The 27,500-nt window shown below is 39.3% G+C and overlaps 2 protein-coding genes across 4 annotated transcripts in view; one reads left to right on the forward strand and one right to left on the reverse strand.

Moving 5' to 3' along the window:
* Positions 1-27,500, reverse strand: part of LOC136853546 (WD repeat domain phosphoinositide-interacting protein 4-like) — a 448,994-nt gene that overhangs the window by 165,212 nt on the left and 256,282 nt on the right. The window lies entirely within an intron of this gene.
* Positions 1-27,500, forward strand: part of LOC136853577 (uncharacterized) — a 52,708-nt gene that overhangs the window by 23,429 nt on the left and 1,779 nt on the right. For both annotated transcript variants that reach the window (XM_067129320.1, XM_067129327.1), the window contains exons 2-4: positions 13,446-13,622; positions 16,245-16,364; positions 24,804-24,908. In XM_067129320.1, coding sequence (XP_066985421.1) covers positions 13,467-13,622; positions 16,245-16,364; positions 24,804-24,908 — 381 coding nt within the window. In that variant the 5' untranslated portion in view covers positions 13,446-13,466. The remainder of the gene's footprint in view (positions 1-13,445; positions 13,623-16,244; positions 16,365-24,803; positions 24,909-27,500) is intronic.

Consider the following 27,500-nt stretch of genomic DNA (forward strand, 5'->3'; position numbering starts at 1 on the left):
ACAGTCATGAATCTATTATTCTTCAACTGAATTTATTTTCCTTTCTAGAGTGCGATCTTTTCACGAGTCCTGATTTGTTTAGCACAGTGAATAAATATTCAAGTTCACATGTATACCAGTACCTAGAGTCAAGTTGCTTTGTGTAAGTAACTGATGCCTTCTTGTTTGCAGACGGAGTTGCTAGCTGTGGAATCATCTGTTCACCCCTGTGCTTGTGCCATATTTATAACCACTGCCCCCCACTCAATGGTGTTCTATGAAGTGGATTTTCCCCCCATTTCTGTTATTGTGTAAATTACTGTCTGGTTTTGCGAATTCTCCTTTCTTCTGATTTAGTTTGTTAAATGTAAATATAGGTGATTTTAAGTGATCCCAAGTGTTTATCCGAATTTTCCCTGTTAAAGTAAAGCCTTCAGGTTAATTTTCTCTTATGATGTTTACCTGAATCCACTCCTGCAGTCAGAACTGAAACCCCCCATGGTAAGTTCCATATTCTTCCCCAGGTAAAAATCTAATATTAGCAACACTTGCCCAAGTTTTTGTAGCCTTGCAAGGAGTAGGATCATTGCATGCCTGCGACCTCCCGCACGCTATCAGCTACTAGCGTTGCTAAAGCTGGATAGAAGATGTAGAAACGAATCTTTTTAGTGTAAATTCCCCATTACAAGCAAACAGGTTTCCACAGCATAAGTACAATGTTATTGTATTTTATGTGTTAGGTGTGAACCAAAATCATGACTGTAAGAGCTGTTAGGGACTAGTTAGACCACGTGCATACTCCACAAATAGCTTGCAGAGAGAAGAGAGAGTGTTAAGTCATCCAAAACAGCTTTTGGTGCTATCGCAAGTTACCTGCATATTTTCAATACTAGGATAGTTAGGCAGTGAAGTGATAAATCAAGTGAGATCTAAGGAAATAGTGCTTTATTTCCTCTCCCAGTGTTCCAGACAATTTGCAGTCTGACATTTTTAGTTAGGCAACACAGTTAGCTGAGCTGTGAATTCATGCCCACACAGCAAATTTTGCTCACAGGCCTCCTCCCTCTCTCTCGATAGCTTTAGCGATCGTGTGAGAAATTAAAGTAACGTTCCACATTTCTCAAAATTGTCTTTTGAGAAATTTTTAACATTGCCGTACCCCAATTCATTCGGGTCCATGTGAGCCCAGAAATCTTGCACATGAAAGAATTGCTTTCTTAAACTGTTACTACCGCAAGCACAAGAAAGCGCACATGTAAAATTTCTTCTCTTTAGCACGAGTCATAAAAGTCCATGAGACAGAGTGAAATCCTTTGTTTACTAAAATGCACTCGGTAGACAGCAGGAGAATGAAATCCCATAATTGTTCAGCCGTCCCATTAAGTCCCATGCACCTTTTCTTTTCGTTCAGATGGTCACGTGATTTTGCACGTGTGAGCCAGTTAAAGCATTTGCTGTTGTCTCACGACTACAAGTAAAGTATACACAACCCTCGTGATCATGTGCCAGTCAGGTCTCTATAGAGTAACAGTAAATTCTTTTGCACACATGATCTAGGCAAACATAACTTTCCCCGTGCATGGTAGATTTAAGATTTTTGTACATGTCATTTTCTGCTGCATTTAATCTTGCGTGCTTCGAAATAAGCACATTTTTTCTTGTCACATTTTATGCAATTGTACTTTGCTGAAGAAGCCAGCTAAATTGATTTAATCATGCATCTAGTTGCGTACACTACGAAGCTATGTGCTTCCCGTTTATCTAAAGGGCAAGTTCATATGACAAATTTCTGCGTAAGCCTTCCATTCCCTGCACTGGGTCCTATGCATTTCTCATCAAACCAAACCCTCTCCTACACCTTATGCTAACCATTTCTTTTATATTTTACTACACTGTGCAACATGCACAACCCTAAGTTCTTCAGAACTCAGATAACCGCGTTCAACACACACAACCCTAAGTTCTTCGGAACCCAAATAACCGAGTTCAACATGCACAACCCTAAGTTCTTTGGAACCCAAATAACGGCGTTCAACACACACAACCCTGAGTTCTTTGGAACCCAAATAACGGTGTTCAACATGCACAACTCTAAAAGTTCTTCAGAACCCAAACAACCATATTCAACACGCACAAACCCTAAGTTCTTTGGAGCCCAAATAACAGCGATCAACACGCACAGTCTTAAGTTCTCCTGAACAAATTAAAAGCCTTCAACATGCACAGCCTTAAGTTCTTCGGAACAAACTAACAGCGTTCAACGCGCACAGCCTTACGTTCTTTGGAGCAAAATAAAATCTTGCATAGCACACAAAATCTTTGAGTTCTTCAGAACAGAAATAAAAGTAGTGCATCACACACACAAACCCTTAGTTCTACAGAACAACTCTTGAAACGCTCGTCATGAGCAAGCCCTGAGTTCTAAAGAACCACCCTTGAAGCAAAGGGCCACATCCAAGCCGTGCCTTTTTTTTTTTTAAACCGAGCCCCAGGATTTCGGCACCATGCAGGCTGAGGACTTCAAGCAATTCTCGAGCACTGGTAAACAGTTGGGATTGATGGGGAAGGAGCTGCAGAGGTGGGTCCTAGAGAGAACCAACGCTGCAAAAAAGGAGAGGAAAAGGAAGAACGAGGGAAGGCAAAGAAAGAACAAGAGAAGAAGGAGAAGGAAACCAGGGAAGAACGAGAAAGAGCGGAGAAAGGAGCCAGGAAAGAATGAGAAAGAGTGGAGAAGGAAGCCAGGGAAGAATGAGAAAGGAGAAGGAAGCCAGGGAAGAACAAGAAAGGAGAAAGGAGCCAGGGAAGAACGAGAATAAGCAGAGAGGAAAGCAGAGAAAGACAGGCAAAGGGGCCATGAGCTACAAATTGCCTAACTCAATGCCACCAGTTCCCGTTGCACCCTTTTCCCAGACAACTATCAGCAGCGTAAATACCCTGATCCAACCCTGGAATGAAGAAGAGCCTGAAGCCTGGCTCGACCATATCACAAAGGTCCTCTTGACATACTTCCCCCCCCCCCCCCTTCGTGGCACTGATCTTGGGAAAGCATTTTGGTGGAAAGAGCACCACTTCCTTCCATTCCCTCTCCCCGGACGAGCAGGGAAACCTTGCAGGGGTTCGTCAGGCCATCATGAAGGCCTATGAGATTACCCCTGAGTGATAGAGATAACATTTGTGAGGTTAGCTGAAGGAGGCGGGCCAAACCTGGCCTGAGTGGGTGTGCCACAAGACCAGGGCTCTTAAGAGGTGGCTGGAATCCCCAAGTGCCATCACGGTGGAAGACATCCCTGAGTGGTTCAAAATCGAGGATTTTCTCTATTACGCCCCACCACCTATCTCTGTACCCAAACTCCCAAGCCACTCGTCGAGTACTATCACTTGGCAGATGGCTGGGACACCTACCATCCTCACATAAGCTCTCTGGGCTGCAAGATCTGGTCCCTGCTCTCACCTCTGGTCAACCTACGCCCAAGAATGGGCACCCTCAGAAGAAGCTCATGTGTGGCCATTGCCATGAATTGGGCACTCCACTAAGCAGTGCCGCCTGGAGCCTGAGAATCGGCTGAAAATAACACTCAAAACCCTCAGTCACGGCCACGCCCCAACAAGCCAAACCCACCCAAGGGAGAACCCACCATAACCCTGCTCCCTCTTCGGGGGCAGTGCCAAAGTGGGACTTTAGCAAGGAGATCTGTCAAAACTATGGCAAGCGGGGCCACATGTCCACAAATTTCAAGTTCTGCCCAAGACATGCTGCCCCAAGGGTAGTCCAGATGGCTGTCCACTCCAGACAGTCCCCTGAGTGGATAGGTCTCAAGAGAATAACCATTGTGCCCCTCGATGGTTCCTCTCTCCCTCAAGCATTAGCTAATATTGTAGACACTGGTTCTGAAGTGAGCCTCATCACATGGGGCCAGATACCTCCTGGTGCCTACATCCGCGAGGACAAGTGGATGACCATCTGCTAGGCTGATGGGGATGTGAAGGACCTCCCCACAGTTTACCCTCTGGTGGCTACCAGCGATGCCTCCCGGGAGAGGGAACACCTCTTCGGAGTCTTCCAGTCCTTAGCAACTGGGTGCCCCCTGCCCCTGGACCAAGACCTTGTCCAGTGGAGGGACACCCTGATCCCCCTACAATGCATAACAGCTTAGATTCCCCAGGACTCGGAGGAGGAGGTACCCACCCTCCCTCAGCAATGATCTGCTGCCTGACAATCTAACTTTAGCCAAAGTGCCATGGCTGCATGACCAGCCTGGCACTCCTCCAAACAAACCTGTTTCTGACCCTGTGGCTACCCTCCTTACCATGGGGGTGGGCACCTCCACTCCTGCCTTGAGCCAGGGGCAGCTCATCTGGGCAAAGACGGAGGATGCCACCTTGAGGCGTGGCCACCGCTTGGCCACTGCTATGACGGAAGAAGTAAGAGATTTGGTCAAGGATGACTTCCTCCTGGAGAACAAGGTACTCTGAAAAATGAGCCTGCTCACATTTTCCACCAGCTAGTAGTAATTCCTCCATCCATGCAGCAAGACCTCCTTTGGTTGACACACAATGGTATCAATGGGCACTTCGGTGTTATGTGAACCACCCTCGCCATTGAAGGCAAGTTTTACTGGCCAGGTCTGGGAAAGTCTGTCAAGGCGTCCGTAGCCTCGTGCCCAATATGCCAGATCACTGCATCGGTAGGAGTACCTTTCAAAGAAGTGGTAACTGATTACTACACTCTCCAAGGGCATATCAAAAGTAAAACTGGCAACAATCACTGTCTCACGATCATCGATTGTTTCACAAGATATCCCGAAGCTATTCCTGTTAGGAGCGAAAGCTCAAAGAACACAGTGAAGGCACTCATCCAGTTCTTTTATCGTTTCGGTTTCCCTGAAACAATTCAGAGTGGTCAGGGACGACATTTTATGTCAAAGGAGTTTTGCGACAGCCTGCCCAGCCATGGTGTCAAGCATAATCACTCAACCCCATATCATCCCGAAAGCCAAGGAATAGTGGAGCATTTTCACTCAACGCTTACATCTACATTAGACAAGCTCAAACATGAAGGAGGAGCTACCTGGGAGAAAAACCTCCCCTATGCTCTTTTCACCACTTGCCAAAAACCTGTTGCAACTACAGGGTATAGCCCCTTCGAGCTACTCTATGCTCACTCTACCTGGGCCCCCCTCAACATCCTGTACGAGTCATGGACAGAACCGATGAGGGGTGACTGAACAAAGGACCTGCTGGAAATACAACGGAAACTCCCAACCATGTGGGCGGTCGCTCAAGCAACAGAAGCTGCAATTCAAGAGTGGATTAAAATTCAAAGGGACAAGAAGGCCTGAGCCTGATCCTTCAACATTGGAAACCAGGTCCTAGTTCTTCGGACTGGCGCCACGCAACCCCTTGAAACCCAGTTCACTGGCCCCCATAAGGTACTCAGCAAGTGAGGGGCCCTAAATTACCTACTGCTAATTGGCAGATCCTCTTGAAACAAATATTGCCACCTCCAGTAGCAGATATTTTGTTGTATAGAGGTTTTAATGTATCAATTTCTAGTAATAATAAAGTCATTTTTGGAAATATCCTTCTAATATCGGTTGTATTTTATTAATTTTATTGAAATTTTTATTCAAATTATCAAGTCATCTCTCTATTGTTTTATTTTTATCAATCTGTTAGCTTATCAGACCACCATGAAACTTTGTTTTGTTGGATGAGATTTTGATTTTGGTATTATTTATCAGCAGCATTTTTAATGAAATCAACAAGAAATTCATTAGTTTCATTATGATCTTTAAAATACTCAAATGGTGGATGTTCTTAGTGTGCAATTCACATCACTCACAATTTGCTTTATAAATGTTATAATGAGTGACATGCTTGGCATGATTATTTTGTAGCAATGAAATTGATATTGGGAAATGATCACTGGTGTACAAGTTATAAACTGTATTCCAATGTAATTTGTCTACTATACTTGGGGCCCAGAATTAAGTCTACTGAGGAAAATGTTCCGCGGGTTTTTTAATAACACGTGCTAATTTCGTCATCATTTATACAGCACATATCATATGAATCCATGAATTCTTCTATTTTGCTTAGTACTCTATTTGGGTTTGTACATTTATAGTCGTATATTGGACTGTGGGCATTTAAATCGCCTACTATTAATGTAGGTTCTTTGGCACTGTTAAGTAATTCTTTAAGATTATCAGTGTTGTAATTTTTATTAGGTTGGTTATATACATTGTAAATTACATAATCATAGTTTGTTACTCGTATTTTAATATCTGATATTTGCAAGTCAGTAACGTTTATATATGGCTGTACCTAAATTTCCTTCTTTCCCTCTAGATTTAGGTGCTAAGGTTATTTACCTATTATTGATACTGTTTTGTTGACATGCTGAAAACATATTATTGGTTCATATTCTTTTAGTAATCGTTGTATTTCTCCTAGATGTGATCTGGTCTGCAGACCATTTACGTTCCATTGTATAATATAGCTATTGAAAGTATTATGCTAATTCGGGCGAGTTTTACCCTTTTTTTTTGTATTATCAACTTGGATTCTCTTATAATTTACTCACGACATTTATGTATTTTTCTTTGTAATATATTAAGTGTTCAATGCACATGCAACCTTTTCATGAGTTTTCATATCAGTAGTTTCTATTTTTCTGTATTTCATACAATTTCTTATAACGCTTGTTAAACTATCTTTTGTTATGTTTTTGTTATTATTGCACAATTCAAGAAAGCATTCATTAAATCCACATGTGTTATCACGTATATTTCTTGCTTCATTTGTTCTTGTTGTACCAATTATTGGTGATGGAGTAATCTCTTCCCCACTTGACATAATCATTCTTATCTATGATACTGTTGAGGGTATCTTCTCATACACCATCTCACCTGTCAATAAGTCAAATGAAATAAGGAATATGCACCTAATTCATTTATTTTAGTATGATGCACTGAAGGCAAATTCGTCTCCATAAACCTCTCTCACCACTGGCTTTTGGGGGGAAACCACTTTAATCTCCTATTGTTGTGGGACTGCCGAAATTCCTTAATTCCACGTGCTGACCCAGTCAGAGTTAATCATGGTCAGCTGGCGGGTTGAACATGCTGCCCGCATTTGCCATGTGGTCACAATATCTGCCAGTGCCACTTGAGTGCACTGGGCAGTGCCAAGCTCCGTCTGTCCCGAACAGCGAGCAATCTCCAAATCCTATACCAGTGCCTAATCCTGCCTTAGTGCCAGTGCCAGTGCACACCCCAGATCTCCATTCAACAGATCCAAGTCCGGATTCCCTCTCTTCTCCTAGCTTGGCTCCACTACCAGTGCTGGTAAGAGAGATGGATTCTTCTGACCACAGCAGGAGCTCACTCAAAGGTGCAGCCTTGCAACCTGTGCCTGAGCTGGTCATAGCGACCTGTGAGCCCTCCCCCCCCCCCACCAAAACCTCTTCCGCTCTTCCCCAGTCCTCTGCAGATATGAGTATGAGTAAGGATTCTGCCACACCTCAACTGGCCAATGACCTCAAGCAACTGCAACGACTTGGGGCAGAGCCTGTAATGAATGCCCCTGCTCTGGCCATCAAAGAAGCCGAACCGGGTGGCACTCCATTGTCCTCCTCAGGCTTGGTTCTGCCGATTCCCCTACCAAGGAAAACTGTCAACCTAAAAACAGGTCTACAGAAGAAAATCATGGGCTTAGATGACTCCAGATAGCCTAAAGAGAGCCACTGAGCTCCCTTTGGCACTAGTGCCACCCCTTTATCCTATGAGGACCTTGGCACTCTATCCAGAAGAGGGTGTCAGGTTTCTTCATCTGTTTATTTCCTTATATCTTTGTAATTTATTCTTTTCCTTTAACATTTTCCTTTCCTTATTTTGTTCATTACTCATATTATTTTACGCCTTACAAAGGCTCATATTTTACTTTGTTCCCCACTCTGCCGATGCAGAGTGCAATTGGCAGATATCCCAATTTTGTAAGTCCTATGACTTCCCTTTCATGCCTACATGATACATTTTAAAATAATGTATGCCAAAGCCATTAGGTATTACCATTACCATATGAGCGCCAACTGGGCACAGTGCCATTATTGTAAATGTTGGCAGATGATCCTGCCAGAGAAGTCGTGTCCTCTGGCTGCTTGCGGCCCTTGGGCTAAAGAATGAACTTAGCCATTTTCATAGGCTAAGGAATATAATTTCGGCATATTAATCATCATGATCTCAATTATTCATTACTTTATATCTGTCATCTATTCTTTTGTGATAAATTTCGAGTCCCAGACTAGCAAGATGAGTGCCACAAGGCACCCATTATGTTAGTGCTATGCTGTCAGTCTGCCTTATCAGTGACTCCCAAAGTGAGATAATCCCTTTTATTATTGTTCTTTTCCAAGTAATCTGTAATCCCTGGCTTCCACAGCCACTACTATGTACTTGTACTAATACATCCTATGTACTTATAGTATGTGCCTCTTGGCACTAGTGTTTATATTGCCCCGAATGGCACTGAGCCGTCGCTCTCAAGTATCGTGGAAACATCTAACTAAGCCCACGAATACTTTAGTTGCACTACCTCTTTGAGGTATATTAACCCCATAAACTTGCGAATAAAAGTCTTTTACTAATAAGTGCATGGAGTATTCTAAATATAACAATATTAACCTATTAGGGTTAGGTTCAATTTTATTACCAATTAAGTAATCATCTAGCTATTTCATACTCATTAAATGCTGCTTCATCTCATTTCTTAGAAGCTGCTTCATCTCATTTCTTAGAAAGTAAAATTATTACTGTTGTCAACAGCAAAAATTAATTCTGCAAAGTAGAGTAAAAGTCATAAGTGATTAAATCTTTTGTTTATAAATGACTCTGATCTTTAGCAGAAATATATTTTAGAATAATGTACCCCAAGGTTGTGAAGAGAGAAATTATTGCATGTTGCGATACCGTAATTTTAGCCATTTCAACCCGAATAAGGGTGTAAATGTCATCAAGGTGGGGGAGGTGTCGAGAGTATCCTCTCATATGCCATCTCACCAGTCAATAAGTCAAATGAAATAAGGAATATGCACCTAATTCATTTATTTCAGCATGATTCACTGTAGGAAAATTTGCCTCTATAAACCTCTCACCACTGCCTTTGTGGGGGAACCATTTAATCTCCTTTGCACTGCCAAAATTCCTTAAATTCCACGTGCTGACCCAATCAGAGCTAATAATCGCCCGAGGCAGGTCAGCTGGTGGGTTGAACATGAGCGCTCCGCCATCTTGATACTTCGCCATGCTGTGCTGCCTGCATTTGCCAGGCAGTCAGAACAATCCCAACGCCACCTAGGATGATCGGAAACGTAATCCTAGGAAGTTATAAACGGTCTATGAAGGACACGCTCGACTCCAGATTTTTTCCGTTACCTAAGGTAAGTTGTGTAATATCCGTAGTATACCTCATTGATCTAACAAGACCCCAGCTAAAAACCATATGGTTCTCTTCTACTTCTTTGGTGTTTTGGATAACTGCTTCCATTGGTTTTATTATTATTGTAAGAGGTAAAGGTATATTTTAACCTTTTTTTTGTTTGTGTTCTTTCTTCATATCTTTTGTCTTTGGTTAGCTGATATTTCTCTAATAATAGTCGGATTTTTTTCATTTTGGGTGGTGTTCTCTCCAAATGTCTCTTTTTATCTTTAATTTCCCGTCCATCACAACTTTCTTCTGCTACTTCTGTAGTAGCATCTTCTTGTGTCCCTATTTGCATCAATATTTCAAACTCATTTAAAAAAAATATTATCCACATCATTTGCACCTGTTTCTTGATTTTTTACCATTTTAGTACTTTTCTGCAGAGGTGTTGTTCAATCAAAACAGAGTGAAATTAATCAAATAAACATTCAGTGCAACAATGACACGAGAATAAACAGTGTGGGCAACACACAAAAAAAAAGAAAATAAAATTAGCACAGTAAGTGCAAAGGTTATTAAGTACAGGCTACGAATGAGCTTGTAAATTTCCAAATTGGGATATATTTATGAGACTGGAAAATCCCAGGAATATGATTGCCTAGTACATTAAATGGGTTTGTTTTACCTAAAGCAATAATTATATTCACTTGTCCAAGGCGTAGTGGAAAATCAACACTCACGGAACTGTGGCTTTATATATGACGTGATTCCAGAGATTAATATCTGACACGTAAATTTGGGTTTGCTGACTCAAAGTAATCGATTATTTGAAAGGCAAAAGTTGTATTTGAATCAACTCATATAGCCTACTTAATGATACATGTTCCCAACAATGATAGGTAACAAGGAATAGCTTAAGAAAAAAATCTCTCTTGTATGAAATAAACAAAACGTAACTTAAGAATGAATAATTAAAGATTGCTTTCTTTGCAACAGGAGTCGCTACTTTTGTAAGTAAAAAATAATGGCAGAGCTCATGAAGGTGTCATAATTCCTTCTTGCATTACAGTTAAAGATATGACAATGATAAATTTTTTTTTGAAGGGATAAGGGATATGTAAAAACTGAATAACACTCGCTAAGAAAAAATGTATAAATTTGCGTTACAGTTTGGCAGCTATGACAGGTTCTCACAAAAAAGTGGACTGTTTGACTGCTACGAGTACATGCAGATTTGTTGTGACTGCTCAGCTGACTTTCAAGGTCACTGTGCAATCAGTTATAAACAGATGATTCACAGAGAGTGAGCAGGGTGGTGGGTGTTGTTGTACTTGTAACAAACACATGAACGCACACGGTTCTCTTCCTAATCAGGAGATACAAATGGAAATACACAGGTCTTTTCTGATGGAATGATGCACAAATATATGTAGAAGTGAAACAGCACTTGAAAACACAAATGATTAGCCTGCTGTATGAGACTAAGAATTTTAAAACAAAACTGAGGTGGAGGTTGATTCGTGTGTGTTGGTGTGGTGGAGGATCTGGAGCTGAGACGAAAGCCGATTTGCACAGTAGAGCGTCGCTTGCCAGCACGGTGAAGTAATGTGAATTTTACTTTACACAAGGGAAAGAAACATGCATTTTTCTCTCAATGCATAACTGTTCACGGATCACACACTAGCTAACTTCCTAACTGCTAACGCATGCAAGATTGCTAACATGCCATACAAAACCCTGACTCAAATAACTAACTCGCAACCTAACTACCAAATGAATGGAGGCGACATACTCTGTCCAACACTTGAGAAATGTTTGCAGGGCATAAATTATACAAATGCTAATTTAAGACACACGGGGATTATTTTTACTCCGATCAAGATTCATGTTACAATTATTTCTGAACGAAACTTACAAGTTCCTAAATACTAGTTTCAAATGTGGCATGCATATTCACTGATTCACACCTTCCTATTTCATGAGTTCAAAATAAAATTTACCCTAATAATTACCTTGCATTTTCCTGGTTCCAGATTTGCCTTTTTTGAGGATTAATTTGCAGGTTCGATCAACTCTACGAATCTAGCTAGCAGGAAGCTAATTGCCAATTAAGTTGAAGAAATCCTGGCAAGGTTGTCAATGTTACGGTTTTTCCAAGGCACGCTGGAATTTATGTTACTTTAATTAATAGAGCCTTGCAATAAAACCCTTGGAAGACTGTAAACAGAAAAAAAAGAGCAAATAATAAGTGGTAGATCGCCAAGTGAGGATTCTGTGTCTTAACACTACTTTATTCACACAAGCACAATAGTAAATTAAAGGTGACAGATCTCACTAAAATGTAAATGTACAATTAATCAATGAATTGGAGATTAGTACAAATCAAGGTGTACATAAAGGGACCATATACAAAAGGTCGTTAATTTCAGCCATGCAGTTACGTCAGCCCAGGTAGGGTGGATTCCTCTGGCAAATCAGGATGACAGGAAAAAGTTTACTTGGTAAAAAGATTCTGACATCACTCCTGGAAGTGAAATAATTCCAGATGAGACTATGAAATTATATCTCTCTTAGAATGAGTTAACACACAAGTTAAGTGGGTTGCATTACTCTAATCACTTCTAGCAAGGGTATTGAAATGATCTAATCACTTCTAGCAAGAGTACTGAACTGATCTAATCACTTCTAGCAAGAGTACTGAACTGATCTAATCACTTCTAGCAAGGGAATGGCATTACTCTATGCACTTCTAGCAAGGAACACTCTGGCATGGATAAGTACACTGTTGCAAAGTCAAAGAAAGGGGGAGTGAATTGAATTGTGAGAGAGATATATCAAGTCAGAGAAAAAGTACACTGGTTTAGAACTAACCCTTGAACCCACGACGTACCTTACTTTGTGTCTTTGTGATGCTTGGATAGAAGATTCTACAGGTGAGGTAGATCTGAACTATCTGGTGGTGATGTCTGGCTCAAAGGTCAAAGTTCTTCCAGTGTGTGTGGAAATGAGTGCCTGTCTGGCACAAGGCTCGCTGCTTTGTCGGGCCGAGCCTTCGGCTGACCAAAACAGACTAACTGGCAATCTCTAACGACTTGCCCCCTTTTAAGGTAAAGAATGTGCTTGTGGCATGGCTTCCGGCTATGACACTGGCACATACCTGCAGATTAGAGGGAAAGATTCTTCACCAGTAAATTGAAAAAGATAGCGGGGTGTTAATTAGGTATGGGGCTTAGCTAGAAGGGAACAGTGATTATTGTCCGGGGGTCTCCCTCCATATACTGTTGGCCTAACTGGTATCCCTACACTCTAACAACATTTTCTGAATTAATAAAGAAATAAGCGATACAGCGGCATAGAAAACCGTAAAAAAAAAAAAAAAAAAATATATATATATATATATATATATATATATATATATATATATATATATATATATATATATATATATATATATATATATATATATATATATATATTTTGCTGAAGTCACTGGGAAAGTTGTTCAAAATGAAATGACAGGGTGCCAAGTACTTTCATGTATTTTTAACACTTGACACTGTCGTTTCATTTTGAACTTTGACAGTGGCTTCAGCTAATAACCAAAATCACTTGCTTACTTTTGTGATTTCTTTGTATATAAATATATATATATATATATATATATATATATATATATATATATATATATATATATATATATATATATGTATAAATATAATCTATAATGTATATGATGGAGGTCAGCCACATTCATACGTACATATTTATTTTCGAAATGATTCACGAACTTTCTTGATATGTTTGAGTACTTCTATGAACGAAATTTTTGAGAAAGAAATGTAAATCGTGCTGAATGCATGAGCTCCGCGAGCGGACGGAATGTTGTCCACCCATTACACGAATGAGTAACTTCTCTTCGTGTTTACATTTCGCTAAAAAACCCAAAGCTACGTTTCTATTTGAAAGTACAGTTACACTTTAGAATATAATGTTGATTTCATCTCATACGTATGCAAAACTGACATCATTTGTCTTTATTTCAGAAAGCTTAGAAAGCATCCAGCATGAATGTTGGGAAGCCTTTGCACAATAAGGCTTCTCCAGATCAGTTCCGTGCTACAGGTCTGCAACCAATACTGATAGAGGATAATCAGTTCCATTTAGAGGGCAATGGACAATATCTTAACAACGAAATTCCAGGAAACCCTCAGGGGATGCAGGTACGAAAAAATGGGTATGTCATTTTAATAGGATAAAAATCCAGTTCGTCATTAAAAAGGTGTCGTTGGTAAAGATTACTGGCAACACTAGGCTTGTCCAGCAGAAGGATCGGTACCGGTACGTGTAAGTACTGTAGTGCTGAAATACTGATCGAAGAAACCGTCGAATCATTTATCCCCTGACACCTAAGGTAACAAATGGCCTTAATGAACTCCTTTCCAACGATTGTACATTTCAGGTCACGTCAGTTTCCATGGTTACCTTCCCTGTGTACTTTTCTTTCCCATGGTCTCCCAGATACCTTTTGCCCTCAAATATTTCTGGTATATCACAGTCTTGCTCCTTAAACAATGACTAAGGCATGAGAATGTTGTAAGGGAACATTTGGCGTTCAACCTGAGCATTTCTTAGAAAATGGAAACAATACTCTGTTGTCAATAAATTGCAAAAATTTGCATTACTTCCGTGGGACTACTTGAGTCAGATATACAGTACATACACATATAATTTTTACATAATATATATATATATATATATATATATATATATATATATATATATATATATATATATATATATATATATATATATATATATATATATATATATGCGTGTGTGTAAAGGTGTTCAAAGATTAAAATCTTATAAGGATGATGAAGAATCTGCGATAACATTTGATACTTTATTATCAAATAAGAGCAATTACAAGCCTTACGTGTTCATGTAACAAAGGTACACATAATAATCAATGAGTCCCCGGTTTTATAATATATATATATATATATATATATATATATATATATATATATATATATATATATATATATATATATATATATATATATATATATATATATATATATACATATTCTTTATTTATACAATATGAAGTTACATTGCCTATAAAAACAAAGTTTAAAAAATTATATATTTCGGGGACTAATTATTATTATTGTTATTATTATTATTATTATTATTATTATTATTATTATTATTATTATTATTATTATTATTATTATTCTGAAGAATAACCCTATTCATACGGAACAAGCCCATACGGGCCACTGACTTGAAATTCAAGCTTCCAAAGAATATGGTCTTCATTAAGAAGTAAGAGGAGGTACATGAAAATACAGAAAGAAGTGATCTCGCTTATTAGAAAAGAAAAATAAATTAATAAATAGATAAAAATGTATTAAAATGCAAGGAGAATAATATTAGGGCAGTAAAGCATTGCATCTTTGATTGAACCTTTGAAGTTACAATTGCACGACAGCCTCAGGAAGACTGTTCCACAGCCCGACAGCGTGAGGAATAAATCTCGATTACTGGGAAAGGTGTGGAGAACGTAGCCTAGACGACTAGGGTATTCATGAATAACAAATTCGGCAGGGTTCGATACGGTGATTACTTTTATTGTCCTGTGATGGAAGCGATACAGGCGTCGTAACCTTTGTCCTGGTTGGCTGAAACCCTGTCGGCGGATCTGGTGAGACGCGCGCTGAGTTCAGGACTTAAAAAAACTTCTGAAGCCATCCGGGTATGTCCGGACTTAGAATGACTCCGTGACTGACTCATGTACGAAAATCCCCGAGCTCACCAAGTCATATCTTACTGATCAATAATTATACTCCATTAAATCTTTATGAAATGGATCTACTAATATCATCGATATGGAATTCAATTTAATCACTGCGCGGTATTTTGTATAGACCAGAAAAATCAAAACATGCATTGATTAGAAAACTATCGTTCGTTTTGGGATAATAAAAAAATAAATGGACTCTCGGATGTGAGGCTTTCGGTAACCTTTTTGATATTTTTGACAAGTAGAGTTTATTTTGCTTTTAAAACCTATTTGCTTATTACTTAAGAGGCCTTAGTAACATATTTTGTTCGTTTTCTTCTTAATATGGTTTCGAGTAAATAATTTAGATAGATGTTCACGTATCGCCTCAAATTCTTTTTTTCAGATACCAATTTAAACAATTTATTAAGCGCTCTGAGAAACAAAATGCAGTCTTTAGGTAAATGTCATGATAACTTCAGAAATGGATACCAGAAAGGGAGGAAATTGGCTTCTTATATACAGTAAAAGCATATTAATTAATTCTAAAATCTTACGATCAAAATGTCTAGGAATGGTAATTTGCCGTCTTGTTCCCATTCACTTTTGAGTTTAATAGTTGGAATCAGCGTATTCAGTCTATTGGAAACATCGGAATCTCCCCTTTTATCGTCCCATGACGGACATTTCCTCCCACCAAGAATATTATCAAAAGTTCATTACACTCACTAATCAGCAACATTAAAGAATGGCTGATTTGCTCGGTACTTGAATCAGACTCTCAACGTGGGCTATGCTACGGGAAGTTACCACATAAGCCCTTATGACCATCGATGAGGCTCTGGGTATGCAGAAACCAACGCATACAAAAATCTCTCCCTAACATTTTAAAACTGAAAAAGTGACACTTACTACAGCCACTACACACGCACACACATATACTGTATATATGTATGTATGTATGTATATGTACATATAAAGTATAAATTCTCCATGTATGATCAATTAGATTATCATTCATTTGTTTTCATTAATCTTTACCTCTGTTTTACAGCCGCAAGAACCATACTTGGTTTTTACCAGACAGCCACCAGACAAGTACCGCTTCCGATATTTATCCGAAAACGGGAGCCATGGCCAATTAAAGACCGCTTCAGGCTTCCCCACAGTAGAGGTACGTATTGGGGTTATTTTCTTCACTTATAAAGTTGTTCATTCAGTTGCTATTAAAAAAAAAAGGTTATGTTCATTCAGTTGCTATTAAAAAAAAAAGGCTATGCGCATTACAATGACGGCAAGTATGCCTTACCCACTTTCTGCACCGATTTTTTCTTTATACAGCTCACTTCTAACATAACGTTCACGTGAATCTTCACTGACGCTAAAATGGCAACATCAAATAAACAGTGTGATCTATGGTTCCTACGGTATAATCCTAAAAAAATTATGTTCTCCAGTCATCGGAATTACTGATTAAGGTCAAAGGTTCTGTAAATAAATATTTTGATATTTTGTGAATTTAAAATAGTAACACTTCTTGCAGCCAAACAAAACAATATATTGGATGCTTTCAAACCAGCAACAGACAGAGTTGGTCCTCATGCCCGCATAATGGTCCTTTATGTGAACAGTAAAAGAAACTAACTTTTTGGTAGTGAGTGAATAATAACTGCAACCAACCCCCATTAAAGCAACAGAAAATAAAGCTTCCCTTTACGTGTGTCACACAAAATGATGCAAGCAGTGCGAGACAACGCCGTCCTTAATGAAAAACCACAGAACTTTGTCATATCCTAGATGGGCAGTACAAAACTGGCCCACCCTGCAATAATGTGAGAAGCATAAAACAGGCGTCCTTATACGAGTAAACTTCATACCTCATGAAAATGGAAAATGATATTTAGACCTCTGCGATGCCCTTCATCTCAACAGAACGAGATTAGGTTGCGAATACGAATGAGTGAGAAGAAAGCTCGAAGAAAAGACAAAACAACATTAAATTCCCTCGAACAAAGAGTGAGTGAAGGCCCACTTGCTGCTTTTGTGATCAGCATTTAAAACACGCAGTCCTACACGTACCTCATTCAGAATTAGATATCATTCAAGACCGAATATCACTTGTGGAAGATTTTTACTGAAAATCTGAAAATTACTTTCCACCAAACCACTGTGTAAGGAAATTTGTCAACAACTGCATAAGGTTTATTTTTTATATCAGAAATCATTAGAATGAAATATCTCTGGGAATCCCCGTCTCTCCTTTCTCATGCGTCGTTTCCATGTCATCTTGAATTTCACATTTTTGAGAAATATTCAGCGAGTTACAAGAGTCAATGCGCATTTGGGTACAGGGCGCATTTTCTCGCGAACGCTTCTTTACACATTCTTGCGCACAAATAAATAAATACACACATTTATATCTATATATATACAATATATATAATCCCGCCGCTCACTGATGGCTCGGATCGCGCCACTGCAAAACATCTGGCAGCCCGTCAACCTAGCGGTCCGAAAAAAACCACGAGAGGTTCAGTAGGAGAATAGTACCAGCCCTCAGGCTGGGCAGTTAAACAGGGGCCTAGCAACACACTGGCCACGTGTCATAGGCAATGGAACCTGTCCCCTCACTGGCTGTTAGCCTAAGAAACAGATCAGCGCCTGCCCTATGAGCCTAGAGAGGCCCAATAGGACTTTAATTTTAACTAATACATACACACACACACACACACACACACACATATATATATATATATATATATATATATATATATTTAATAGAAACCAACTCAGTCCCCTCATTAAATTTAGACCTAATGACCGCCGTCATCGTTACTTTAGTAATTACTCAACTAATAAGATTATAAAATATGTGTGTGTGTGTATATATGTATACATTATATATATATACGTATATTATAATGTTATTGGTGGAGTAATTACTAAGTAATGACGACGGCGGTCATTAGGTCTAAATTTAATGTAGGAACTGAGTTGGTTTCTTCTAATCGAAATTCTATTCTTCAAGGAGAATGTCCCTCTATCTATGCAGTTCCATCAACTTATGTGTTGCTTATCTAGAGCCTAAACTGGCTTCGATACCAAAATTAACTAAACGTGGCGTAAGCAACTTAGTCAAAGTTCACTTTCTCAGACTGGGTACACAGTACAAAAATTTCTAGACCTGTAGTGGGGCAGATAAGAGTAATTTTTTAGAAGAATCATGCAAATGATGATACAAGCATCAAATTTGGCACAACTGCTCTCCAAGGGATACTAATCAAATCTGCCTGATTGGCCAATTGAAAATCCAAAATGGCGGCCATTTTTCAAGATGGCCACCAAAATAACCATCCAAAGTTGATGTTTTGCTTAGAAATATTTGTAGTTGTCCGAATTACATGATCTAAGTGTGGATTCCTATGTTTTTAAGCCTGCTGATGTATATTTTCTAGTTTATAACATGGTTAAGGCACTGTATTAAAGGAGTGATTGTCGGGCACTACCAAGGCACATTGGTCACATCACTGCTGTGAAACTCAGCATGGGGTTCAGTGTCAGCTAAGTAGGAAATTTGTGTTGGCATCATACTGCAACAACCTACTAGTATCCCAAATGCTGGCAAATCAACCCCAAATCAGTTAGGCAGCCCCACCTGAATGGACAGGGCATGCTAGCATGGGAGAGCCAAACCAAGATTAACAGGGTTTTAGTTATCTGGATGGTGTACAGATCGCATGGGACTTATGACACTGGATGAACGATCGGACTAGGTGTATGGCACAGTGCAAGAACCTAGTTGTATCCCATACAGGAAAGCACCTATTGTATATTACAGGACATAAGAGGCCTATTATACTATTACATGTACAGGGTGGTAAAAGGATAAACCCTCGACCCTGAACGTCATCGTAATCATGGATGCGAACTCTACTGGACGATCATGGAAAACAGACTGGACCAAGTGTTGCCTATGTCAGGAGGTTAAGAAAGAAGATCTAAAATCTCCCCAGGCCAATCCTGCCAGAAGTGGGGATGATGGATATATGAACCTGGCAAAGAATATTCCTCTGTTTCACTCACTCAATGCACTACCAATCAAGCTAGACACTGCAAGACTTGACGAAGGTTCTGGGATAGAGGAAATGTTGAGAAAAAATAAGGCACAATATCATGAGAGTTGCAGGCTTCTGTTCAACAACACAAAGTTACACCAAGCTGAAAAAAGAGCAAGTCATGTAGGTACTAGTGATGAGGGCAGTAGAAGTAAGATTCCACGAAAGTTCCAAGAAACTAAAACAAAGAATGCTGCTTCTGCAAAACTGAAGGAGGGGAGCTTAGAGAAGCAATGACAAGGAGGGGAGCTTAGAGAAGCAATGACAATGCAAGTGAATAGGAGAATAAATGAATGTGCCAAAACACTCAGTGATACAAAACTTCTTGCCAAACTAAGTGCAGGGGATGTCGTAGCCCAAGAAGTGAAATATCACCCTGGCTGTTTGGTGGCATTGTACAACTGAGAACGGGCATACCTAAAGGTGCGGTAGCAAGAAAAAGCACAGGAACACTGGAAGGATGCATATCCAATTGCTTTCTCTGAACTAGTCACCTACATCTGAGAGATGAAAAATGCCAGTGAGAGGCCACCGATTTTCAAGCTTGCTGATTTGACCAAGCTTTACAAGCAGAGGCTGGAACAGCTTGGTGTAGACTCGCCTGATGTTCATCCTACTCGACTCAAGGATCAGCTGCTTTTGCACATTCCACAGCTGCAAGCTAATCGCCAAGGACGAGAAGTTCTGTTGGCTGTTGAAACTGATGTAGGTTCAATCCTATCAGAAGCATCCTGTTATGGTGAAGCGATCCACCTAGCAAAAGCTGCTGGGATAATAAGACAAGACATGCTCTGTCAGAAGTCAAATTTCAGCAGCCATTTTCATGACAAAGACTTAGAACTGGCTGTGCCACCATCACTGCTTCAGTTTGTATGCATGATCGAACATGGTGCAGACATCAAGTCCCAACTCCATCATGGAGCGTCAAAATCAGACTTTGCTATATCACAACTTCTACGCTAGGGATGCAACGACTGACAGGAGCAAGTCTAAAATCATCAAGGCTAATGACACAGATGTGCTAGGTCTTCAGGAAATGTGGATTGCCTTTGGCCAAGGAGCCCATATGCGATGGATTCCAGTCCACGAGGTAGTTTCTGCAATTGGGATCCCCTACTTTCACTCATTCACTGGATGTGACGTGTCTGCCTTCCGTGGGAAAGCGAAGAAATCTGCATGGCAGACTTGGAATGTATTTGATGATATTACTGAAACATTCATCAATCTCAGCCAGCATCCAACACTGATTCGTGATCTTGACATGCAGAGGCTGGAAAGATTCACTGTCCTCATGTATGACAGATCAAGCGCAGTCACTGGTGTGGACGAAGCAAGACTAGATCTGCTTGCCGGCAATCAGAGGCTGTACAACTCAATTCCACCTACACAGGCAGCCCTCAGAGAACATGCAAAGCATGCAGCCTACTAGGCTGGGATCATCTGGGGCCAGACAACACACTGTAATCCACACATGAGCAGTCCAGCTGAATGTGGGTGGACACAGAAAGGAGAAGCATGGCAGATACATTGGACAACACTACCACCAATTGCAGCAAGCTGTCAAGAATTGACAAAGTGCTCCTGTAAGAAGGTTTGCAAAGGAAGATGCAAGTACTCTCAGGCAGAGCTTCCCTGCACATCACTCTGCAGCTGCATATGTGAACAGTAGCAGATCGAGAAACAGCAGCACGGTATGCATAACTTTGAAAATGCACTAGCCGGGACAAAACTTATGTAAAGAAAGACAAACATCTTGGTGGTCATCTTGAGAAATATGTCTCAGAGTGCTTTTTAAACAGGAAAACATAGTTCAGCAGGCTTCAAAACATAGGAATCCACACTTAGATCACAAATCAGACAACTACAAATATTTCTAAGCAAAACATCTACTTCGGGTGGTTATTTTGGCAGCCATCTTGAAAATGGCCGCCATCTTGGATTTTCAATTGGCCAATCGGGCAGATTTGATTAGTATACCTTGGCGGACACTTGTGCCAAATTTGATGCTTGTATCATCATTTGCTCGATTTTTCAGTTATCTGCCCCACTATAGACACAGTCACTTCAAACACCTGTGGAATATTAAACTCCATGCCCAACCTTTTCCACTTCTCTCTCTCTCTCTCTCTTCTCTCTCTCTCTCTCTCTCTCTCCTTTTATAAAGTTTTGGGCGGAAGTATGCGACTTTAAAACCATGTCACTGTGAACATTACGTTATAAGTGCATTATAATTAACCTTCACTGACGAGATCGTTTTTGTCTTTTTTCATATTCATTTTCACTTATTTTTATGCCAGTTGAGTCCATATCGGGTCGTACTCTAAACAGTTGACATTAACTTGTTGCCACCTGCAATGGCCCAGGAAAATAACCGGTTGATATTGCTCTTATACCTCTTCCAAGTCCGCATACCTGATTAGTCACTCACTACTTGCTTCCTCTCTCACAAAGGCCAGACTCTTTGTTATCCCACCATGTAGTTTACAGATTCTATAATGGTCTCACTGTAACATATATATTACACACACACATAGCCAATATGTATATGTATATATATTGTTACTAGGCCAGCTGTGGCTGCACAACGGAATGCTATAAAATGGCTGCCGGTAATACAAAACATGAGATGAATGGAAAGAATGGGAATGCAAACATGAATTACTTTACATCAATCTACTGCAAAGTATAATTATACTCAGTTAGCCATTAACATCGTTTACTTAACAAATAATAACAATAGCTCACAAATTAATTATAACCATGGCCACATGTGGGTAAACAATAAAGTAGGATATATAATTATTTGACAGTGCTGTAAAAGGTGAAATTTCTTTGTTCCATCGCATGTGAAGCTTCAGGTAACGAATGAAAGTGCAAGCTGTGATTTGTCCTACGTTACACACAATAAAGGCATTCCTCTAGCATGAATTAAGTCCCTATTTATATACCATTGCACTATCCTAACTCACTGCAATATCACGCCCGAATGCTTAAAGACTGCTCTAACCACTTGGGTGGGCACAGGATGGCACAGCCAGTCAAAAGATGCTTTACTATTACTCTTCCTAATCTGGAAATTAACTAAGCATGCAAACGGTGGGTGGCTTTGGCACAGAAAAATTGTATGGGGTCCAGGGTGAGACATACAGTGACAAAGGGAGAGAGAGAGATGCATGTGGGAGACCACGGGGCGAATTTGGGAAGGTTTCTTGGTAAAAGTAAAGAAAATAGAAAATAGTTGAAGGAAAATGGGCCGCTGAATTCCTGTGTACGATTTAGACTTACCTTGGGTGTCCAAAATGATCGCTTCTTTATGAGTTGGGGTCCCAGAATTGGTGTCCACGTGGCACGAGGCAAATGGCAGCCTCTGTGAAGCAGAGCAGAAGTGTATGTCCGCTTGAGATGGCTTCTAATAGCAGAATCGCATATCTCCTGGCCCATGCTTCTCTGACCTGGCCCGGGGTCGGCCCAGGGCAACTTTCACAAGATGGCGGCGGCTGTACGTGTCGTTCCCATAAGCTTAAAAGGCACAGAGATCTCGGCACCAGAGAGAATGGATAAAAGGAGGGGTTACTGAGAGAGATATGCTGGGTTGGACGCCACTGCACTCCGTTTGCACTGGTCGGGTATCTTACGTGGATTCGATCGCTAGATTAAGCCCAGTGGCACATAAGAATATATATATATTACATATATATATATATATATATATATATATATATATATATATATATGTATATATATATATATATATATATATATATATATATATATATATATATATATATATATATATATATATATATATATATATATATATATATATATAGAGAGAGAGAGAGAGAGAGAGAGAGAGAGAGAGAGAGAGAGAGAGAGAGAGAGAGAGAGAGAGAGAGAGAGAGAGAATAAACAGGAAGACGACAAGGAAGTGATTCGTGTTCCAAGTTTATCTCCAGCAGTAAAACTTATTCATTTTAAAAATATAGAAACACATAGTTAGACCGAACCTAACGCCTCATAATATAAAAAGTGAGTGACCAAGATGGGCACCAAAAGAACAAAGAACCTTAGCTATAAACAAAAGGGCAAAAGATGAATGGCTATTCTGTGATGGTAACAGGTGGTTGATGGTTATCAACTGAGGATATGAAGTGTGTTTTCATTTCAAAATCGTCATAGGAAAATGAGAGATTAAACTGTGTAGTATGTTCCATTATGCTGAAAAACTTCTTATTCAAAGTACAGCCCGCTCTTCGACTGGCATCTCAGTGAGTTGATTCGCACTGTTGACATTCTCATGGTGGATCCGATACAAGTCCCGAGATTGCATCACGGAAAGTATACTTATATACCATCACAGAATGCATGAGGCTGGACTGGCACTCGCTAGACCCGAGTTCGATTCCCCGGCCGGCTGATGAAGAGTTAGAGGAATTTATTTCTGGTGATAGAAATTCGTTTCTCGCTGTAATGTGGTTCGGATTCCACAATAAGCTGCAGGTCCCGTTGCTAAGTAACCAATTGGTTCTTAGCCACGTAAAATAAATCTAATCCTTTGGGCCAGCCCTAGGAGAGCTGTTAATCAGCTCAGTGGTCTGGTTAAACTAAGGTATACTTAACTTTTTTGGGGGGGCGATCCAATTTTTTTCGGGTTCCTCAGAACCAGTTTGGGGTTAAGACAATAGAAGTTTTTCTTTAAAATATGTGATACTGTAATTAAAACTCGGCATCTTTCGTAAAAGGCAGAGAAGCATAAAAATCAAGTTTAGGTATTGTAGGTGCAAGAATTTTCGGCTGAAAATTATTAACAAATAAAAGTTTAGGATAGCACTTACTATGAAAATATTTTCTAAGGAACCCATCCGCATTACGAAAAGGAAGCTCTGTGCAATAAATGCCACTAAGTTCAAAATCATAAAAGCATGGACAATAAAAATTTGAGCAATTTGTTTACGGAAGACAGAAGTGGAGACGTGCTGGTTGGATCTGGTGATTGACACATCTAGAAAAGGCTGGAAATAAACTTGGAACATGCATCACGTCCTTTTCGTCCTCCTATTTTTTCTATGTATCCGACTTTCTAAAAGTCAACACTTTCCCGGTTACACACATACACACACATATATATACTTTCCCGGTTACACACATACACACACACATATATACTTTCCCGGTTACACACACACACATATATATGTGTTTTGTAAAAAGAGAGAGAGAGAGAGAGAGAGAGAGAGAGAGAGAGAGAGAGAGAGAGAGAGAGAGAGAGCATGCAAGTACGTACACTAATACTTGCATATATATTTCTATTTGCTTTGATTTTGTTTTCAGTTTTACATCATGACTGGTTTGTGCCTTGCTGGTGACCTCTCATATATGTTAAATTATTGATTTAATTATCATCTTTGTAACTTGTGATTTGCCTAATTTTTTATTAATTTGTTGATATATTTATAGGTACAAAGATGTAAATGATTATATTTTATTTCTTATGGCAGTTGAAAAACTTCCACGCACCAGGACCGGTGAAAATCAAAGTAGAGATCTACACGTGCGATATAGATCTTAACAGGCGCAAGCCTCATCGCATTCTCCAGTTCAAGGTGAGAGAGAGAGAGAGAGAGAGAGAGAGAGAGAGAGAGAGAGAGAGAGAGAGAGAGAGAGAGAGAGAGAGAGAGAGAGTTTCATTACTGCGATTCATTCACATTATTCTACCCAAAATACTGTAGCAACTTGACTTAAAAGACACCTTTGGGGTCTGGTTTTTAGATAAGTAACAAAGACCCAATATTATAGCCTGCAACTGAATATCTTCAAGGTATCTTATATCTAACAGCAATACCAGATCGTTCCAAACCTAAAATAATCTGTACTTTATAATTCAGTTGAAGAGATTTGTCTAAAAATCATCACATCCAAAATGGTAGCATAGCAAAAAGTAACCATAATAATGTAGCTGATATGTAAAGAAGTCCCCTAAGTTAAGGTCTGTTAAGCTGAGGTGTGTCTGTAGACTCATTTTGCCTCTTTAGTCTGTTTTACCTACATCAAATTAATATGGTCAAGGTGATTTAGAGTTAAAATGCGTAAAGGATTAACCATAACCACCTTCACGAGACTCTTCGAAGGTTGTCTTCAAATGAGGACCACCCTAGCTTACTTGATAACTAATTTTCACTTCCTATAGATGCAGAGTTGGATGCAAGTTCGGTTTTTAGTTTTCTGTAAAAGAAAACTATTGTGTGGACTTTGTCTGTCCGTCCGCCCTCAGATCTTATAAGTTACTGAGGCTAGAGGGCTGCAAATTGGTATGTTGATCATCCACCCTCCAATCATCAAACATTCCAAATTACAACCCTCTGGCCTCAGTAGTTTTTATTTTATTTAAGGTTAAAGTTAGCCATAATGGTACTTCTGGCAGCACTATAGGTACCAACAACAGGCCAACACCGGACCGTGGCCGAGTCTCATGGGCAGAGGCTAAGAGTTTTAAGGGCCGTGGCTGAGGCCACCACCGGACAGAAAACTCGATAGCGTATTTTTTACTTGTTATAGGAATTTGTTTTGCTTTAATTTAATAACTTATTACCTTAAGAATGTTAATTAAATCAAGTAGCATAATTACTTCGTTTGTCATGTCTGAAATATATAAAATCAAGGCTAAAGATCTGGGAAGAAATGTACGCACCAGCAGAGGGTACTATAAGAAATTCAATGACTTGAAGACTTGCCAGACAGCGCATCATTAATTAATAATGTTCTCATCCCAAAGATTTTGAAAGCATCTTCAGAACTTCTTTGAGCGACCATATGATGTTGGGATTGATTTTGTGAATGTGAACGCTGGAGCAAAGAGCATCTTCACTTAATTTAGACATTACAATGCTGACATTATGCTGTACGGGATCAGTACCATTTTAACTATTTCTCTACACTTTATTTAATATCACCTCAAAAAGTGAGTTGTTGCGTCTGTTATAAATTTGCTTATTTTGCAATACACATATTTTGTATCACATTCACTGTAACGAGTTGAATACATCACACAAATGGTATTTGTAAAAAAATCTAAGATTGGTTGCTTCACTTTCTTACTGTGCATTGCACTCATAAAAACTGTGGATATGAAAGCATGACGAACCATCTCAAAACAGCACGTGCTGCTTTGAGTAATTTTGTTAGATAGTTAGTACCACCTCTTTTGTTGCAATGGCTATTTTATGGACATTTTATGGCCATCTAATTTTAGGCTACCCTGTTTTGCCTAGCTTTCATTTACTAGTTGCTTTTGGACCAGAGGCTGCAGCTCACTGGTGTTTGTGTGTGTACATACATACATATATACATATATATATATATATATATATATATATATATATATATATATATATATATATATATATATATATATATTGTTATGAACCACTTTTTGGGTTCGACAGGTTCTTAAAACAAAAAGAATGGGACCGAGAAAATCTGGAAGAAATTGAGGCAGACCAAAGGGAAAAGAGCTAATAAATACTAAACGGTGCCTTTAAACTAATTTCTTGTCAACAAAATTTACAACTTTTACATTTGTACAGTGAGTCAGCAGACAAAAAAAAAAATCAGCAGCATAACCAAAGATACTTTAAATAAAACAATCTTTGAAACTGTAAAGAGGAAAACACCATTGAGTGAATACACTCGTTACTATAATAAACATTCCTCAAAGATAGCAAAACAAAAATTATAAATCACTAAACATATCACATGAACAGCACAAGAATTGCAATTAACAGAGTTAGTTAAACAAACACAAATCAATAAACAACCATAGTCAATAAATCTCAAACAATTATTCAAACGTCAAAGAGACCAGGTTACTTTAAACAATTCAAATGCTTTACACAACTCTTAAACTCTCGAGACACTAAACATCTCAAACACATACATTACTCCTGCTAAGCACCAACAGCAAGAAACAAAAAGTATACACTACACAATTATACTTAACAGGTTACAAAACACTTTCCATCATTGTGATATTTTTGTCACAATAAATACATTATGCCCCCACAACACGAAATTAAAAAAAAACCATAACAGGGTTAACGACCTCAACAACCAAATCGTGGCAAGAACACAGGCGAGCTACTGAAACAGATGAAGCTGTAAACAGTTGATACTGTCAACTCAGGCAAACTGCTGAAACA

Source organism: Macrobrachium rosenbergii, chromosome 3, assembly GCF_040412425.1.
Source record: "Macrobrachium rosenbergii isolate ZJJX-2024 chromosome 3, ASM4041242v1, whole genome shotgun sequence".
Classification (NCBI taxonomy): Eukaryota; Metazoa; Arthropoda; class Malacostraca; order Decapoda; family Palaemonidae; genus Macrobrachium; species Macrobrachium rosenbergii.